Here is an 18,908-nt window from a genome sequence, read left to right as displayed (position 1 = left end):
TGCTGGCTTATTGAGTGTGGCACCTTAACAGCGTCATCTTTTAAGATTTTAAATAGTTCAACTGGAATGCCTTCACCTCCACTGGCCTTGTTGTTTCTAAGGCCCACTTGACTTCACTCTCCAGGATGTCTGGCTCAAAGTCAGCAACCATCTGGGTTGTCCAGGACATCCAGATCTTTCTGGTATAATCCTCTGTGTATTCTTGCCACCTCTTCTTGATGTCTTCTGCTTCTCTGAGGTCCCCACCATTTTTGTCCTTTATCATGTCCATCTTTGCACAAAACTTCCTTTTATCTCCAATTTTCTCAGCTTACCTTAGGCGGGAGATATACTTCTACTGTACTTCCATCAGAACAAAGGTATGTTTATGGTGATTGCACAGTTCTGCATGAGTAAAGGCGATGGCACCATCAGCTGTGGCTTTAAACAGGTTCATCCATCCCAAAAAGGTTCCAAGGATCCTGATGGATCCTTTTCATCCTGGGAAAAAAAATTTGGCATCTCAGATTGGAGAAAGAAGTCTTCAATATCTGAACATCGCCACCACCAGGACTGAGACTGGCACTTTTTGGACATTAAAGACAACTCTCCTCTGTCCCAAGACTCACCATGGTTACCTTGAGGTGATCCTTAGGGAGCTTTGGAACCTGGGGCTGGGAGGAGATTGGAAACTTCTATTTAGTGCTAAGAGGCCAGGGTTGATGACATCAACTTTAGGCACCTGGAGTGGCACTAGCAAGATTTCAGCCTTCATGTAGGGCAACAGGGTTGAAATTCCTTTCTTCTATTACTGCCCAGTACAGTGGTGCTTCGCTTAATGAGCAATTCGTTTAACGATGAATCCGCATAGCGATTGAGTTTTTGCGATCACAAAACGATGTTTTAAATGGGAAAACATCGCTTTGCGATGATCGGTAAGCTGTTTCACTTACCGATTATTGCATAACGATGTTTTTCCAACAGTTGGTTGGCGGTTCCAAAATGGCCGCCGGGTAAAAAAAATGGCCGCCCGCTGTGTTTTCACACCCTTTCCTCGCTTACCGGGCAGCGAAAATGGTGGCCGCATGGAGAATTTCCGCAGAACGGTGAGTTTTTTGCCCATAGGAATGCATTAAACGTGTTTTAATGCGTTCCTATGGGCTTTTTTTGCCCCTCATAGTGACGAATCCACATAGCGACGATTTTTTCAGAACGGATTGTTGTCGCTATGCGGGCCACCACTGTATAGTAATAGGTCATCCCAGGATGTAACAGTAGAACTTATCTGTGATGATTATCCCTCTGTCAGTCACTGGAGTGCTCTGTTCACCATGGCAGCAAAGAGATCACACACTTCTATTGCAAAACTGAAGGTTGGGAATAATACAGGTTTACTGTATTCTTGAAGGCTTTCACAGCCAGGATCTGATGATTGTTGTACGCTTTTTGGGCTGTTTGGACATGTTCTGGAATACAGCTTTACTGCAGATGTGCAATTCTTTCATTTCATTGTTCTTACTTTACCCTCTGTTTCAACTCTTTTTATGAAAACTAATTGGAACAATTTTATAGAGCTTTGTTTAAATGCTAATCTCATAACTTTGGGTTTCTTACTGTGGTATGCAATTTTGCTTGTTTTATTGTGATGGCCTGTGGCTAAATTCAACTAAAAGTTCAGCAACTGGTGTATTGAGAGCTATCTCCACCCCAAGGATACTCGTTTGTGGAAAATTTCCATACCTCTATCTGTCTATATTGGTAAACATGTACAGGAATCTAATTCTCTAAACAAAACACACACCACTGCTCATGATCGGAACAATATAAAAGTGTAGGTCCTTAGCAAGGTATATTTTCTAAAATAGCATTTTATGTAGCCCCTGTTTTCTGATGAAATGTGTGAAAAGCCTAATAATGTTACTGCTTGTTTTTTACAAAGTTCAGAAAAAAATCAGGACAAGGCTGCATGGTCCTCAGAACAATACAAATGCAGGAATAGGCCATACCTATGGTGGTGCTGTGGGCCAAACCGCAGAAGCCTGTGCTGCAGGGTCAGAAGACCAGCAGTCGTAAGATCGAATCCACATGATGGGGTGAGCGCCCGTCGCTTGTCCCAGCTCCCGCCAACCTAGCGGTTCGAAAGCATGCAAATGCAAGTAGATAAATAGGGACCACCTCGGTGGGAAGGTAACAGTGTTCCTTGTCTAAGTCACGCTGGCCATGTGACCACGGAAGATTGTCTTCGGACAAAACACTGGCTCTTATGGCTTGGAAACGGGGATGACCACCGCCCCCTAGAGTCGAACATGACTGGACAAAAATTGTCAAGGGGAACTTTTACCTTTACCTTTTTATTGGACCATTAAAAAAGTAAAACAAAACACAAAAATTTTTGCTAGCTTTCAATGATGATGGCAGAAAGGAAAAGGGAGAAATCAGATTGTTGGTCACCTTTGGCTCAGAGATGGGCCATAGTTGGCAAATCACTGGCTCTCACAGAGTGCAAACTACAGCTGCCTCCATCTAAGGTGCTGTGCCTGGCCCCCAACTGCAGCCATGAAACTTTTGGGACGTTAATATAAACATTATTTTTCAGCTACCCACGAGAACCTAATGCAGAGCCTGAGGAAGGTGAATGATCATCGAAAGCTTGCTTTAATTTTTGGTTTTGTTTTCTTAATGGTCCAGTAAAGGTATCACCTATTTCTGTACTTGTATTTCCGTTTTTTTTAATGTCTGATCTCTTGACCTGCCCACAGACTCACTCTGTGGGATTCCCTAGTGCTGATGCAGCCCTTTTGATTTGTCCAATCCACAAATGGTTGGGTTTCCAGGCAACTGACAAAGATAAACAAAGAAAAAGAAAACAAAACAAAAACAGGATGGGATATACAGTTTCCAGTATACACACTAATTAAAAAAAATACCCTTTTCCCTCACTACTAAATGAGAGAGGAATCAATGGCATGTATCTCCCCCTCTACTGCTGACTGCAAGAGTGTTACGCCTGCTTTCTAGTAGAAATTTGATTGTTCTGAACCTTTTCCACTTAACCACTTTCCCCTTTTAGTTCTCTGCCAATCCTTGAACTCAACTGCAATTGCACTGAGAAGGAGATCCTGTCCTCTCTCCAGTTAGTAAAGCTCCAAGTGCATGGAAAACACTAGAGACAGACTGTAAACTTTAAGATCTTTTCCAGAGTTGGAAAAATAATTAACTGAAGCCACTTCACATATTTTTAAATAGTTTAATAGGAAATTCAGTTCCCAGTGACTGAAAAGCACTGCTGTTGTTTTGTTTGAAATTACTTCACTTATCTATGTATCAAATGCCAGCTTCTTTAATTTCTTATCTATGATTTCATCACTAGCTTCTTTGAACAGACTCTGTATACCTCCTTTAAGAGGTTTTGGCTGGGAGGGGCCTTTCTGGGCTGAGATAACTGTCAATCAATTCAGAAGCGATCAATTCTTCCCTCTCTGACTCAAATTTTAAAAAAGGCCATGCCTCTCTTTCTACCTAAGAGCTTCCTCCCACTGTTTTTCAGTCAATGATCAGTTAAACAGTATGTAATCAATATTCAGTCAGTCATGTAGTAATGCAGCCAATAATCAGTTAAGCTCTGTTCATCTAATCACATCATTTCCCCCTACAATATGGTGTTATTGATCTATTAGGAACTATGAGTAAATTAAACCTTTTTTCTTCCTCTTTCTGAGTTGTTGAGACAGTAAGTGCCAGTTAAGAAGAAAACTAAAAAAAAGGGTGTGGTCTCCTGTGAGGAGTCTTGAAGCTAATTTTGCTCTGTAGGTCCGTGAATCTTTTCTCCCCTGTATAACTAGAGGTTTTCTAAGCCATAAATTTCCATACTCTACCAAGAAATACTTGTCTTTCAACTCTGTTAGAGACAGACTATTTGGATGTATGTATAGGACTCTGAGTTGGCCTACTTTTTTGCATCTTTTTATCAGGATTTCATACTTGGAGTGGTTTTTCATATTTGTACTGGCAATTGGCAAAAGAGAGTTATGTTCAGAAGATTGAGAGATAGCAAACAGCCCCATACATCCATCTGTCCTTACATACAGCTTTTAAGCAATAAGCATCTCTCAAATGCTACATTTATTAAACTTAGAAACGTGTAAATGTTTTTAAAAATATTTTAAAACTGATTGTAATTTTGGTTTTAATCTTCATATACTGTATTTTTCCATTTATAGGACAACCCAATGTATAAACCCAAATTAGAAAATTTGATTCCCGCTTTTCCCTTCCTTTTGCTAAGCCACGGAGCTTAGCAAAAGGAAGGGAAAAGCAGGGATCAAAGGGCTCCCTTTGACTGCCACTTTTCCTGTGGGGCTTAGGAAGTGGATAAAGCAGCCATGGAAGGGCTTCAGGATCAAAGGGCTGCAATTGTGCAGCCCTTTCACCACTGCTTTACTCGAAGGGAGCCTTCTCTCCCTTTTGGCTAACCCCGGTGGCTTCGCAAAAGGCAGGGAAAAGCGGCTGCCTTCCATGTATAAAACGACCCTCATTTTTTTGTCTAATTATTTAAGGAAAAAGTCCTGTTTATACACAGAAAAATACAGTACGTTTAAATGTTTTTTTAATATTTTAACTGTTGATTATTGTACACTTTTAGCTGCTGTGATCTGCCTTGGGTCCCCTATGGGGAGAAAGACAGTATATGCATAATAAATAATTCACAAAGTCACATCTCCTCCTTCTACACAAGCATATATATTTTGCACTGGATTTAAACAGAAATCATTGAAAGTGATTTGTGTCAAGTATACTAACTATACAAACAGACCATCTATAGACTATGCAGCAGTGCAACAGTAAAATAATCAGCTCACATCCATCAGGGCAGAAACTATCCAGAGCTGTACTAAACATAAAATCAAATAAAATATAAATGTATCAGGTTTTGAGATGTTTTACATAAGTAATATCTGGAGTCTTAAGCACTGATTATTTCAATAATTTAACTTCAATAAAACAGTACCTCTCTGCAGCTTTGGGGAGGAGACAGCCATGCTATGCAAGTGAAAACAAAACAAAAAACCTTCAGAATCACATATTTCTCCTTCTGTACTTTAATTGTGCTATTCCAAAAATCTCTACAAACTCAAATTTCAAGCGATCCGGTGAAAAAGCATTTCAAAGCAGAGATCCACCCTGTCTAATTTTTCATGTTATTTCAATGATATTGATTACTGTGATTCTGACCTGCTATTCCTCTGCCATTTAAAGAATGAATTTAAATCACTCTTCAACTTTCTCAGCCAATCTCATACAATGACATGACATCCTCACTGAGAGCAAAAGAAGATATTCACCTTCAGTTTGCCTTCTATGATGATGTTGTGTAATCAAATCTGACTAGTTACAAAACAATGTATACGAAGTAGAAGACCAATTGGAAGAAATTGTACAAAGCAAGATACAGGGTGGGGGGACGTTAATAAGAGATTCTAAAATATATTGAGGAGGGAAGCAGTGAAGGAGAATGGCTGGCAGATGGGAAACAGAAGAGGCAGAGATTGGGAATGTGTGTAACTGGAAGACAAAGACTTTTCACCCCTCTTCCTTTCACCTGTAACCAATGAAATGGGGGCATATATCATGGGAAAAGGAAATAGCTTATGAAAGATATCCTGCTTTTTTCAGCTCAGATTTAGCTTCATACTTGGTCTTCTTATTCCAAATCATTGCTACAGTTTGGAATAATTGTTTCACAATGCTTTGTTTTGTTTTCCTTCTTAGACACAAGGAAAATCAAAGGTGAAGAATAGAACAGATACAAATAGACTGGCTAGAAACATAAAAGGTTTTAGAAAGATCATCACATTGGTCTGTAAATGCCAAGAATACAGCAAACTTAATCCATTCCAGAGTTTTTAATTTAAAGTGGAAAGAAGATGATTATATTTAGACTCAGATTTTGATTCAAAACCTATTCCTTGTGGGAACAAAATAACAATGTTAATGCAAAGAGCTTTCTTATTTTCTTTTGCTAGGAAGTTATTTATCTAAGGCTAAAACTATGTATCACATGCAGTGAAATAGATTACAGACTTTTAACTAAAGGTGGAGACAAGAAAAGCTGCACACAGGCGCATATACATCTCTCACATTAAAGATAATATACAGGGACATTTTCACATTAAAAGAAGCTAAGAGAAAGATACACACAACTGCTCAGTACATGTAGGTTCAGCCTTAGAACGAATATATTAGGGAGTCATACACCATAAGGAGGTGAGGGATCATATTTACTGGGCTAATAAATGCCGGTGGCCTCCTACACCACCACGCCAGCCCTTTAACAGACAACATGGTTAAATTGTTGGGTAGACCTCCTAACCCTAGCACTTCTCTCCTCCACCTCCTCCCCCATGCAAAGAGAAAGGAAGAAGAGCAAAAGCCAACTGGGTCTGCACCTTAGACTTCAGCCACAGCCTGCAACGACAGGATGAGATGTCAGAAGGCAAGACGGGCAACTCTGCTCCCAGCTAGCTGGGTGGCAGCAGGATTCTATAGAAAGACTCTACAGGGCACACCGGAAACCTCTGTGGATGTAGACTAGGGCCCCTGTTGTAGGGACGGAATGGCAAAAAAAGGTTCCCATACACTGGAATTTGAGAGTATAGTTTTCTGTACATTTCAAGGCTGGATTAAAACCAATTGCCAATGAAAAGAATATGACATAAAGGTGCAGCGTGGATTCATGTTCTTCAGAAATATTAAAACAAGATGCTCTGGGGAAGATTTGGACACAAAGTGAATCAACTGATTCTTTTATTCATACATCCCACTCCAGTCCATCTCAAAATACCAAGTGTATATCCACTGCCTTCATGTTCTGTTGTCTTAGCAGAACACACATGACTAACTTTAAATCTGTGACTTCAAACTGGAATACCCACTGTAAGTGAGCAAAAAACAAAAAACACTGAGGTCTACCTCAGCCAAATATTGGCATTTCCCTCCACTTGCTGTTTTAACAAAAAATTCCACCCAACTCCCAGGTTGGATGGTTGTCTTTCACTGCTCCACAGCCATGGACTCTTCTTCAGACTCCTGCTTCTCCATACAAGCCTCGAGGGGAATCAGATACTGCATCTCCTCAGAACTGATGGCCACTCTGTCAGGCTGTAGCCAGCGCTTCAAGTGCTCCAGGGTGCTGAGGGGAAGCGAAAAAAAAGTAAGGTAAAACATACAGTAATAAGAACGAGGGGGGGGGAGGAGACCAATAGACAACGTAATCAGACACTCTATTTGATTATCTTCAGTCAACAGCTAAGAAGACAGATGTTGGAATATCAAACTACTACTGAGGATGCACAAATTCACATTCCCAATGAGCTTTTAGCCATTCACTCTCAGCACAATTAGGCTCATGGCTTCGTTATGTGGATACAGCTGGCGGGCGAGGCAGGGTGGAGAGTCAGGTAGTTTACCTTGAATTCTTTGGAAGAAAGTTATGTGTCATGTGCAGTAAACATTTATGTGTAGTAAACAAACAGATAAAACACAAATACAACAACACATGAGCAATGTGTGCCCTCTAGCTGTCTTTCAACGGCAACAACAATCAGGTTCCACCACTGGCTATGGAGATTGGACTCAGCAGTCCATGAGCTGCCGATGCCTGGTGAACAACCCAGCAAAGGAACACATGGGAGCTTCAGAAACCTGCATAATTCTCAAAAGTACTTTGAGTGCTAATGAACTGATACATGCTGGCCAATAATAATTATGTCAATAGGGAACAGCTGTTAGGAATTGATGAGAATTCAGCCACAATTAATATAGTAGAGCCTCTTCTAATAAGACATTCAAAGCAATATATGAACAGTCTAACCCTGTCAGAACATTTATCCTAATGAACCATAGAACAGCAAGAGAGAAGTTGGAAAAATTAAGATTTTTTTAAAAAATTACAACTCCCAGCAAGGCCATTGCCTGGGGCATTCTGGGAGTTCTACTTTTTACAAAAAACTAAAATTTCCAAGCTCTGCAAACAGAACCAAAGAAGAAAATACTCTGCAGAACTTGAAATATCCAATTTCTTTATTAGACTTTGCAGGGATGAGCAAGGCAGAAACCGTGTGGCAAAATCAAACTTATACTGCAGGAAAGGGTTTTGTGGTACAGAAACGACCAGTTTGCTCATTTTTCCAGTTCTCTTTGGGGAAAAGCAGTGTGAAGACAAGCAAGCAGCTTTTACTTGACATGTGTAATATCATTTATAATTCACAGGCTTAGGGGCACATGTCATGTTTAAAACTCTCCTTTTCCTAGTGTCTGTCCCATCTTGTCCAAAGTTTTTCCCCTTATATAAAATTGTTTTTAATTATATTGTTATATTTTGTTGTAAGCTGCCTAGAGTGGTCTTAATTGACTAGATAGGCAGGATATAAATAAAATAAAAATAAAATAAATAAGACAAATTAAGACAACGAGCAATATGTAGTCAATTAAAAGAGCCCCTGGCTACATATAACAAGGGTAGGAGATAGGCAGGTCTGTAGATGTTATTGGACTGCTACCTTCATCCCAAGCTTGGAAAAAAATAATTTTTGGATGGCAGCTTCCAGAATCCCACAGCCAGGATGGGGAATCCTGACAGCTGCCATCCATAACGCTACTCCACTTCCATCAATCCCAGCCAGTATAGTCCAAGGATGAACAATGATGGGAACAGCATCTGGAGGGCCACACATTCTTCACCCTGCTGTACAAAGTCAGACAGCAAGTGTGAGCAAGGTGATATCACAACAGCACAGTAAATTAGCTCCAAGACACATGACAAGGCTGGCACAGGTCTTCCGTCACCAAGGTTTCTATATTCAGGCTATTGTCTCTGCAGAAATGTAGAGGGACAACATTCTCCCAGTGCCAGATAAAACCTCCCACAGTCAGCCATGGTTTCTGAAGGGCTTTCTCCCCAGATCATACTTTTCACATTAGACGTTTTTGAGGGAACATTACCATCATTCTGAACCAGAGAAGCCCTTTCTCTAACATCATAAAAACAAGTTCAGATTGTCTTGAGCAAGTGTGATAACTTAGTAGGGCAAAAGAAGCATTCTGTCCTGGTGTCTCTGTAGAACAAATGGCTATTCAAAAAGAATGCATAAATGATGCCTACAAGAGCCTATGAGTGGTTTATATTAATGAAATAATCACAATAGAATGTGGAGAAGGATGCAATTGGCAAGGGATGCAGAGTTTAATTATCCAAAGGGTTGGGCAACACATGCGCTACCTATGGCTCCAAGCCCATTTTTGCACTTCCAGGCCATATACTGCCCTTGACTACTTTTGCAACATCTGAACACAAATTCAGCCCCAAAAGAGAACTCCTGGAAGTTTTCAGATATTATTATTTTTATTTTATTTATTTTATTTATATCCCGCCTATCTAGTCAATTAAGACCACTCTAGGCGGCTTACAGCAGATATAGCACTTCTTCTTAAAAAGCAAGGCATCTCCTCCTTTCCTACCATTATCACAAAGAGGCTTGTAAGAAACTAGAAGTGGACTTATGACCAGTTGTGATTATGGAATTTGGGGAGCAGGCTAGTTAGTGGACTAACCCTCAGTCAAACACAACACCCTCAACAGATCCTGGAACCACAGCACATTATTGCCAGACACCCCCCGCCCATACAATGTCAGAAAAGAAGAAGAAGAAAGGTTCCACTCCATTCCTCATTGCACATCACACAGTAGTTCTTGTTCTCTTGTACAGAATATGCCTTCGCACACAATGTTAAAAAAATCTGATGAAGGACAACCTCCAACCAATTTCTACACTGTACAGTTAAAATCTGCAAAGGAAACTGGAAAACTACATTTGTAAACATGTCAAAAATACAGGAGGAAATCCATCTTTTAAATCCCTCCTGACTTCAGACTTTCTCATAACAGATGTGAAATTCCAAGCAGATTATAGTTATTTAGTGGGAAAGAAGCACACTCTGTTCTAGGGCTGGGGAACCTCTCTGCCTCCAGACATTTTGGCTTTCAACTCCCACAAACCCTTTCCACTGGCCATGTATAAGGTTGGTGGGAGCTGTAAGTTAAACATTTGGTGGGAGGAAGACTCCCCAGTTCTCCTCCACTGTTTCTTGGGCTAAATCCTGGCATTGAAAACAGGTCCTTAGCCAAGTATGAGCCATGGTTTAAATTAAACTCCAGAACACTCTCCTCCCACAGTACTGGGCACTTCTATAAGACAGGGGTGGGCTCAGCCTTAGACCATAAAGGACTGCAACTGTGCCCCACCCATTCCCAAAATACATTTTTAAAAAAAATTTAAACTGAAAGGCTCATTCAAGTCCTCTAGTGACCATTTTAACAAACTATACTGATGTGGCAGGGAGGTGTATTGGGGGTCCTGGACAATTGCTTGTTATGTCCATTAGAAGGCACAAGGATAAAAGCTGACTTATGAGCAGAGATGGGGTATGCGTAGAGTGGACCCTCGACTTATGGAATTAATCCGTATTGGAATGCTGGCTGCAGGTCGAAAAGTCTGTAGGTCGAGGCTCCATTGACCTACGATGCATTGAAAACCGATTAATTCGTAACCGGCCGTTTTTGTTCCATTTTGGTTCTTTTGTTTTTGTTTTTTCTGGTCTGTAGGTCGATTCTCAGGCTGCAAGTCGAACCTAAATTTTGTGGCCAGAGAAGTCTGTAACTCGAAAAGTCTGTAAGTGGAGCCATCTGTAAGTCGAGGGTCCACTGTTATATGAAAATGAATATCCACGCACAGGTGGTGATAATGAGGGTCCAGTCCCATGGGACCAGATGGTCCACTCACTGATCCACCGCTGCCGCCGCAATTCTTCCAATGGCTTCGCAGATCGTGACTGGCTAGCCACTCCTGGCAGGAGGCAGGAGGACAACCCTCGCTGAAAGGTTGAAGAGCGGCTTACAGATCACAATCTGCAGAGCCATTGGAAGAATCTCAGTGTCCGCAGCAACGGCAGATCGGTGAGTGGACCATCCAGGCCCATGGGGCCGGACCCTCGTTATCACCACCTGTGTGGGGGTATTCATATACAAATACAAATACCCCCATCTCTACTTACGAGCAAACACACACACACACCACACACACACACACACACACCACACACACAAAATCTGCTAATGACATATATTGGTGTGAAAGTGAATGCTGGGGTGCTGCATTTCGACCTGGGGAGGTGAATGGGCCACACAGGCCACACTTCAGCCACCCTGTTAAAAGACATCAACTTTGATATACTGTATGAATAAGGCCCTCATTGCACATCAGTACCTCTCATCTGATTCAGCTCCCTCCATATAAAAGTCAGTCTCAGACTTGTCCTGCAGAAACCGGTCCCAGCATTCTCTCTTTGCCTGAGAAAGGGTGTGCAGCATATCCTTGGAGGTCACTTCCTGTGACAAACCCTTTATCCTCATGAGTCGTCTCTCTGGGAAAAGAATCAGTCAAATAAAGGAAGAATGCTTCCTTGCGACGGAATGAAAACAAGTGACCATGAAACATTCAGAAGTTCCTAATCCATCCTTTTACATGAGTTTTCCTATAAACTGCCATTGTGACTTACGGCATCTATTTTGCCATACTGGGATATCTATTATTGTAGTAAAAGTGGGATATGTGGAAATCTGTTAGTTAGTTTGTTAGGGCCTGATTTTATTCTGGCAAAGAATGGATTTTAAAAAAAAAAACAGTCAGTGGACACCCTCCTCCTGACCACTCATTTCTGCTCCTATTCTAAAAATCACACAAAACATGTGATTCAAATGCTTTGATGAAATGCTTGTTCATCAAAACCATATTTATATTTTACATCAAAAGTGAATTCTATTTCATGTTACAGCTTGCTATTATGCCAATAGGATGATGGTGATATCTGAAGAGAAAATGTAACTGTGATTATTACTTATAAAGCACATGAGCAAAAAGTATAATGTAAAGATTTTATCAAGGAACACATTAGATGAAGTTGGGCAATGATTTTTCATTCTCGTTCTGCCTTATGTCTCAGTGGAGGGGAAATGAAGGCATTATTCTCATCATTTCAGTGTTCTTATGAAAAGAAGATAGCTGGCTGGATAAGCTCAATTGTTTAAAACCTTGGCTCTTCCCTCCTGCCAATACTTGATTTTTATTTTTCTTGGTTTCTGCCGTTCACTTTTCCATCTTGATTATATTATTATTGTAGATTTTAATTGTTGTTTTTAAATCTGTTTTTGTGTTTAATATATTGTGAGCTGCCCTGAGTAGACTCCTGTCTAGAAGGGATGGATAAAAATCCAATAATAAATAAATAAGTAATTTTAGGTATCTGGCTGCTAAGCCAGAGGTTGAGAGTTTGATTCTCCATTTTGCCTCCTGTGAGTAGAGCCAGCCTTGTGTGGCTTTGAGCAAGATCCATAGTCCCAGAAGAAGGGAAGGGTAAACTACCTCTGAGTATTCTCTGCCTAGAAAACCTGGGAGGGGGTCACCATAAGTTGGAATTGACTTGACAGCACACAGATTTTATTGTATTTAAAATAAATTATGAGCTTTTTTTTGAAATCTCAAAAATATCTAAAAACATGGAGCAGACTGAGATGAATAATTCATGGAGAGTATCAGTACTCAAAGAAAAGGTTTCTTAAACCATGTCCACTTACTTGTGGAACAAACCTATTTATTTTACCAGAACTAACTGCGGGCTAAACCGCAGAAGCCTGTGCTGCAGGGTCAGAAGACCAAGCAGTCATAAGATCGAATCCACGCGACGGAGTGAGCACCCGTCGCTTGTCCCAGCTCCCGCCAACCTAGCGGTTCGAAAGCATGCAAATGCAAGTAGATCAATAGGGACCACCTCCTTGGTGGGAAGGTAACAGCGTTCCGTGTCTAAGTCGCACTGGCCATGTGACCACGGAAGATTGTCTTCGGACAAAACGCTGGCTCTATGGCTTGGAAACGGGGATGAGCACCTCCCCCTAGAGTCGAACACGACTGGACAAATATTGTCACGGGGAACATTTACCTTTACCTTAACTTTGGAGAAAATGGGTTTTATGGTAGAGTCTTGTTTTTTTTTAAAAAAAATGTCATAATATGATGTCCATAGTGATCAAATACATATAGCTAGAATCACTTTCACTACAATAATAGATGTCAGTATATAATCATTGTTGCCCCCAGTGTCTGTTCAGATGTTAGAACTGGGAGGACAAACCGCAGCCCATGACCCATAGATGGCTCTCAAGGTGATTTGTGCGACCTCCACAGACCCCTTGACAGACAGTAAACCTTCTTCCTGTTCCAGGAGATTTCCAATTGCAATGATTATTCTTTTAAACTGGTTCGTGGGAGCCCCAAGAAAACCATTGCCAAGCCAAATAACAGGCAAATTTTAGCTTTGATTCCTACCTCCCCCCCCCACCTCAGCTCATGGCAGGTGCTGGGTATGAAAATTTAGCCTGAAGACGTGCCAAAGTTGCCCATGCCAGCGAGAACACTGACTGCAACATGACAGAACTAAAACTCCCCATATACTTACCTAAAGAAGCCAAATAGACTTCAGAATCCTTCAGTGGTGCCCAGGGCTTCAGGTCCGCAGCTTGGAAAGTGGTGTCCATGACGTCGTTTGGAACATAACAATCAGTGAAGGAATCTGCAAAGGCATTGCTTGATTCTCCATTCTGGTCTGGATACGGCAGCGAAGAACAGATTTCAGCCCACAGGTCGTGGCTGGAAATCGTGACTAGGGAGTCCACACTTTCAAACATGATCATGATGGGGAAATCCTGAAAAAATATGTATTACAGTATGTGTTGCTTATGAATACAGTCCACATGTTTACATATTTCTTCCCTCTTTTAGTTTCCAAAGATTAGAAGTCTAAGAATTTTTAGTTCTCTGTGCTTTTTACTTCTCAGTTTGCAGTGCTCAATGCTGTTAAAGCTTCTCAAATGGTTGTTAGGCACCTGCAAATATCCCGGCATGTGAACCTTTGGGCCAGTATCTTACTGGGTTCTGCTGAGTACAGAGGTCCACCAGGAGAATAAAACAGGGTTTCTATATTAGCACAAGCACCACCATTGCAGAAGCACTGACCTTCATGCAGAAATCCCACCCTCCATTTTCACAATGACAATGGCTGTGAAATTCATGTAATCCCACATTGCTATGCAGGTGCAACTCACTGCTTAGCAGACTGGACATGGTACCTGAGTTACTACTTTAATCACTTCCTTTTCTTCTAGAAAATCTGTCTGGGTCCTACGTTTTGCAAATATTATACATCACATTCCTGTTTCCTCATAAACATACATGAGATGAGATGGCAGAGCAGCAGGTACAACCTGTACAAAAAAAACTCTCAAACTTAAACATAAGGAAACGTGTTTGAAATCCAAAAACTATTTTGTTTTGAGACAACTGGGAGCTTGTAGATTGTCACCATTCTGAAATGATATACAGCAGAACAGCTCACAAGGATTTTTATACCATATATCATGTTTTTTACAAATCTTTTAAACTTTCCAAAACAAACTGGATAAACTCTGTCTACAAAGAACTTTACAAAAGTGTTACTAACTATTGTGTATTCAGGATGTATTTTTATTAAGATGCCTGCATTTGTGTAAAACAAAAGCACTGACAGAACATTATGGTTGTACACATGAGCTCTGCTATAGGATTATGCCTCATAAAAGCAGATTATTAGTGATAATAATTGAGATTAATTCAGAATCAAACAAGAATCAAACCTACAGAGATGGAAGCAAAGCCTTTGTTATGACCATTTTAAAGATCATAAAGCTTATGAGAATACATTATGGCATTAATCTTTCTGTTATCAAAAGACATAAAATTTATGTAACAAGGAGTTCCAAAAGAAATGGGCATGATATAAAATGACTACACTCATTGCAAAGATCTCCCCCAGTAGAATTTTACATTCATTATTAAGGACTCTAATCCACAGTTCATTAAAAAAAACCCTTCTGGAGCTATATACTTTTTATAATCTTAAACTATCATGTCTTCAAATGCTATGTTAGGGCTTAAAGTATCTTTCCAATGCAACCTTGATCATCTATTTAGAAATAAGTCCCACAGTACTTAGTGACACTTTCTCCCAGATAATTGGGGACAGAATTGACTTTTCACTTACTAAAGAGGTCTGGATGTGGTCCTCAATGAAACTACTTTAGAATCATTGGTAAGCTACACTGAGTTCTTTGAAGATCAGAGTGCACATTTTTTTAAAAATATCCATTCCAATTTCTTGAAAAATGCATTTAAAAAAAAAGAACCAATACACAAGGATACTGAGAATAGTAGATGGTCAGAACAGCCAATGAGAAATCATAACCACTGAGTATAGCAGAAAGAATACATGTCTTCACCACTGTGTGCAATGGACAGTTTCAATACTGGAAAATACAGCTATACTTCCCTACATCTGTTCTAACATGTTACCTCCAAGGATGGCTCCAAGCAGTTACAAGTTGTGTTAGGGTGTTTGAATGGTTAACATATAGAATGGTTGTAACTTGGGTTACAACCATCATCCCGGAAAATTAAGTTTGCAACTCAAGGCAACATTGTATACTTACTTAGAATACAGTGGTGCCTTGAGTTGCGAACTTAATTCGTTCCAGGATGATGGTTGTAACTCAAAGCACCATTGCCCATAGGAATACACTGAAACACGATTACTCCATTCCGGCTGTTTTCAAAGGTTAAAAAAAGGGCAGGGAAGGAGGGAGGAAACAATGGGGAAATGAGTAAAGAAAGAAAGTCATCACTGGGGTACACAGACCCCTCAGACAAAGGTTTGTGCTTTTAGACACAAAGAGAGGATAGAGAGAGAGAGAGAGAGAGAGAAGACAATTTGGAGGGGGCGGGTTGGAGTCTAAAACAAACAAACAAAAATTTATTTATTAATTAAATTTATACCCCACCCATTTAGACCCAAGTCTACTCTGGGTAGCTAACAATAAAAAAATGGCATAAAAGCAATATAATAAAATAGAAAACAACAACAATATTGTTCAAGATGGGGAAAAGATAAAAATAATCAAGTGAGGACAGGAGGGATAGCCTGCCTAAAGAGCCAGGTTTTAAGTTGGCTCTTAAAAACACCCAGTGAGGGAGCCAGACAGATCTCTGAAGGGAGAATGTTCCAAAGCCACTACCAAGAAGGCCCGGCTTCTTGTACTTTGTCTCTGGTCCTCAGCGTTAGGCCCCTCAGCCGCCTTTCCTGGCTAGAATGAGTGATTCGAGTAGATCTAGGTGGGAGGAGGCCCGCTAGATATTGAGGTCCTAAACCGTTTAAGGCTTTATATGTCATCATTAACATTTTTAAATCAATGCGGAAATGAATGGGCAGCCAATGCAAGGCAGCCAAAGTGGAGGAAATATGCTGATATTTTCTCGTCCCACTGAGAAATCTGGCCGCCGCATTTTGCACCATTTGAAGCTTCCGCATCAATCTCAAAGGTAGCCCCAACATAGAGCGCATTGCAGTAGTCTAATCTCGAGATTACAAGCACATGGACCAAAGTGGTGAGTGCCCCAGCATCAAGATACGGACGCAGCTGGGCAATCTGCCACAGATGGAAATAGGCGGAGTGGACCACTGACGCCACCTGGGTTTCCGTGGTGAACACCAGACCCAGATGGACCCCCAAGCTGCGAACCTCACTCTTCGCGGTAAGAGTCACTCCCCCAAAAGAGAGGGAGTTTCCCAAACCACCAATGGAGGGGCCACCCACCCTCAGAACTTCCGTCTTGTCTGGGTTCAGCCTCAGCCCATTCTCCTGCATCCATTGCAGTACAGCCTCCAGGCAGCGTTGAAGGGACGGAACGGCATCCACTGTGGTGGTTGGAGAAAAGGAAATATAGAGCTGGGTGTCATCAGCGTACTGATGGCACAAAGCCCCACATCCCCTGATGACCCCACCCAGCGGCCTCATGTAGATATTAAACAGCGCTGGGGAGATAATCGAGCCCTGTGGAACTCCACAATTCAGGCTCCATGGGGCCAAAACACTCTCCCCAAGCTGGACTCTCTGAGGATGGTCCTCCAAGAAGAATTAGAACCAGGCAAGTGCCAGACCACCGATTCCCAACTCGGAGACCCTCCCCAGGAGGATACCGTGGTCAATGGTATCAAAGAAAGCTGAGATATTGAGGAGGACCAACAAAGACATTTTGCCCTGTCAACCCACCTCAGTAGGTCATCCAACAGGACGACCAATGCCGTTTTCTTACCATGGCGCAGCCTGAAGCCTGACTGGAATGGATCCAGGCCACTGAAAAAAACCATTCCAGGAGGGACTAAAAATGCTACACTGCAAGACCCATCAAAGCACAGAAACATAACCGCCCCCAAATTAAACAAACCCATTCCAGTAGTACCAGGCAGTCAGCCTCTCTCAGAAAGCACAGACTCTAACCACTGCGGTAAAGGAGCTACAAAAAGGCAGCCTCCTTACCGACTAATGGTTAGCAGTTCCCCACCTTTTTCCCCACCTTTTTTTTGTGATCATATCGCAAAGCTTCGGTTGCAAGTCAAACCAAAATTTTGCGACCAGAGCTGGTCGTAACTTGATTTGGTCACATGTCAGGATAGTCGTACGTTGAGGCACCATTGTAATAGAGTTTATAACCTCTGAAATTTTCTGACAAGTGTTAATAGTAGAGTTGTCATTTTCTATAGTTATCCTTCTGTGTGCTGGGAAGACAAACTTAAATGTAAAAAAAACCCAACCCTCAGATGTTTCAGGATTTCAAGGAATCTATCTCAAAAAAGTTATGCAGCAGGTCTTTTTGCAGATGTAAATGTTTTCGTTACATTTTGTACATAGGTGGATTGGGGGGTGTCTCTATTTTCTGATGACATCTAACCAGTCAAGAGAGCAAGCGCTCACAAGTGGCTGCCCGAGGAAGGCACTCCCTGAGACCTACATCTCTGGATGGCTACAATCCTCTGCAAGCTCTTTTGGGGGCAACCCTCAACCGCAATGATATAGGAAGGATGTCGTTGCCGCTTAGAGACAAAAAACAGCACATCATTGCAGAGCACAAAGTAGCCATCCCTAATCAGGCAGGCTCTGGCTATGTAAGAGCGGCCATACTGTCTGTGGATAATGGGACCTGTACTCCGTAATCCAATAATAATGAGAACTGAGAGAACTAAAAGGCAATATAGCCACAGACTTCAGTGTTGCCGTAACTGAATAACAACAGGACAAACGTCCTTTCTCCCCCCCAACCCAAGTCAAGTATATTTCTTGCAGGCTTACGAAGTGGCAGCATTTCTACCTGCGCAACCTTCGAGAGAGTCACTTTGCATTAAACCACCAAGATACGGGGAGGAAGAGGAAGGCCTATAAGGAAGGCATGAAATCCTGCGGAATTTCCGAAGGGTCTCTTCTGTTCCCCTCCCTGTTTGGCGCCGTGGTCTCCATCCACCACCTGCCCAGCTCGGGGTCCCGGGCCGCCTTGCTCCCTACCTGGAACAGCCACCGCTCCGTCTCCCCCCTCCTTCCTCTTTAAGAGTCAACAAAGGGACAACGACCCCGCAGCCGGCTCCTCGGGGGTGTGCCAGCCGAGGCTCGCTACCCACCCCCTCCCTGAACTAACCAATCCGCGAACGGAACGGCAGCCACGGCACCGCCTCCTGGTCCTACGGGCAGGATGGACATGTCAATCATCACCCGTCGGGGCGGTGGAACAAGAAGGCGCTACTTTTGACAGCATTTCCGGTTCTCAACCGGCTCTGGTTACAGTCATCCATATGCGGGGCCCGCTTGCTAGAACAAAGAATGTCATCGAAAGTAAAATAAAGCGTGGTAGAGCTCGGAGCGGAACAAAACGACAACAAAGTCCGATGTTTTATCATCGACG

General features: G+C 41.8%; 1 protein-coding gene across 2 annotated transcripts; it reads right to left on the bottom strand.

The window, feature by feature from the left end:
* Positions 1 to 4,699: 4,699 nt before the first annotated feature.
* CCDC32 (coiled-coil domain containing 32) lies at positions 4,700 to 18,645 on the bottom strand. 2 transcript variants are annotated; one of them, XM_020795765.3, is made up of 4 exons: positions 18,515 to 18,645; positions 13,546 to 13,792; positions 11,301 to 11,457; positions 4,700 to 7,168 (listed from the first exon to the last, which is right to left on the bottom strand). In XM_020795765.3, the coding sequence occupies exons 2-4, from the start codon at positions 13,778 to 13,780 to the stop codon at positions 7,030 to 7,032; spliced, it is 531 nt and encodes a 176-aa protein (XP_020651424.1). In that variant the 5' UTR covers positions 13,781 to 13,792; positions 18,515 to 18,645; the 3' UTR covers positions 4,700 to 7,029. The 2 variants fall into 2 exon arrangements, with proteins under 2 accessions (XP_020651424.1, XP_020651425.1); XM_020795766.3 differs by having other exon boundaries at positions 18,324 to 18,635.
* Between the last annotated feature and the right edge of the window lie 263 nt (positions 18,646 to 18,908).

Source organism: Pogona vitticeps, chromosome 1 (assembly GCF_051106095.1).
Source record: "Pogona vitticeps strain Pit_001003342236 chromosome 1, PviZW2.1, whole genome shotgun sequence".
Classification (NCBI taxonomy): domain Eukaryota; kingdom Metazoa; phylum Chordata; class Lepidosauria; order Squamata; family Agamidae; genus Pogona; species Pogona vitticeps.
Note: the sequence above shows the minus strand (reverse complement) of the source record. Positions and strands in the feature narration are given on the sequence as shown.

Bases quoted from the DNA above. Each gene is read 5' to 3' on its own strand.
- CCDC32 (XM_020795765.3), bottom strand. From the start codon at position 13,780: ATGATCATGTTTGAAAGTGTGGACTCCCTAGTCACGATTTCCAGCCAC. The intron at 11,458-13,545 runs GTAAGTATATGG...TTCTTTTCCCAG, and splicing joins AGTCTATTTGGCTTCTTTAG to AGAGACGACTCATGAGGATA. The intron at 7,169-11,300 runs GTACTGATGTGC...GCTTCCCCTCAG, and splicing joins GGAGCTGAATCAGATGAGAG to CACCCTGGAGCACTTGAAGC.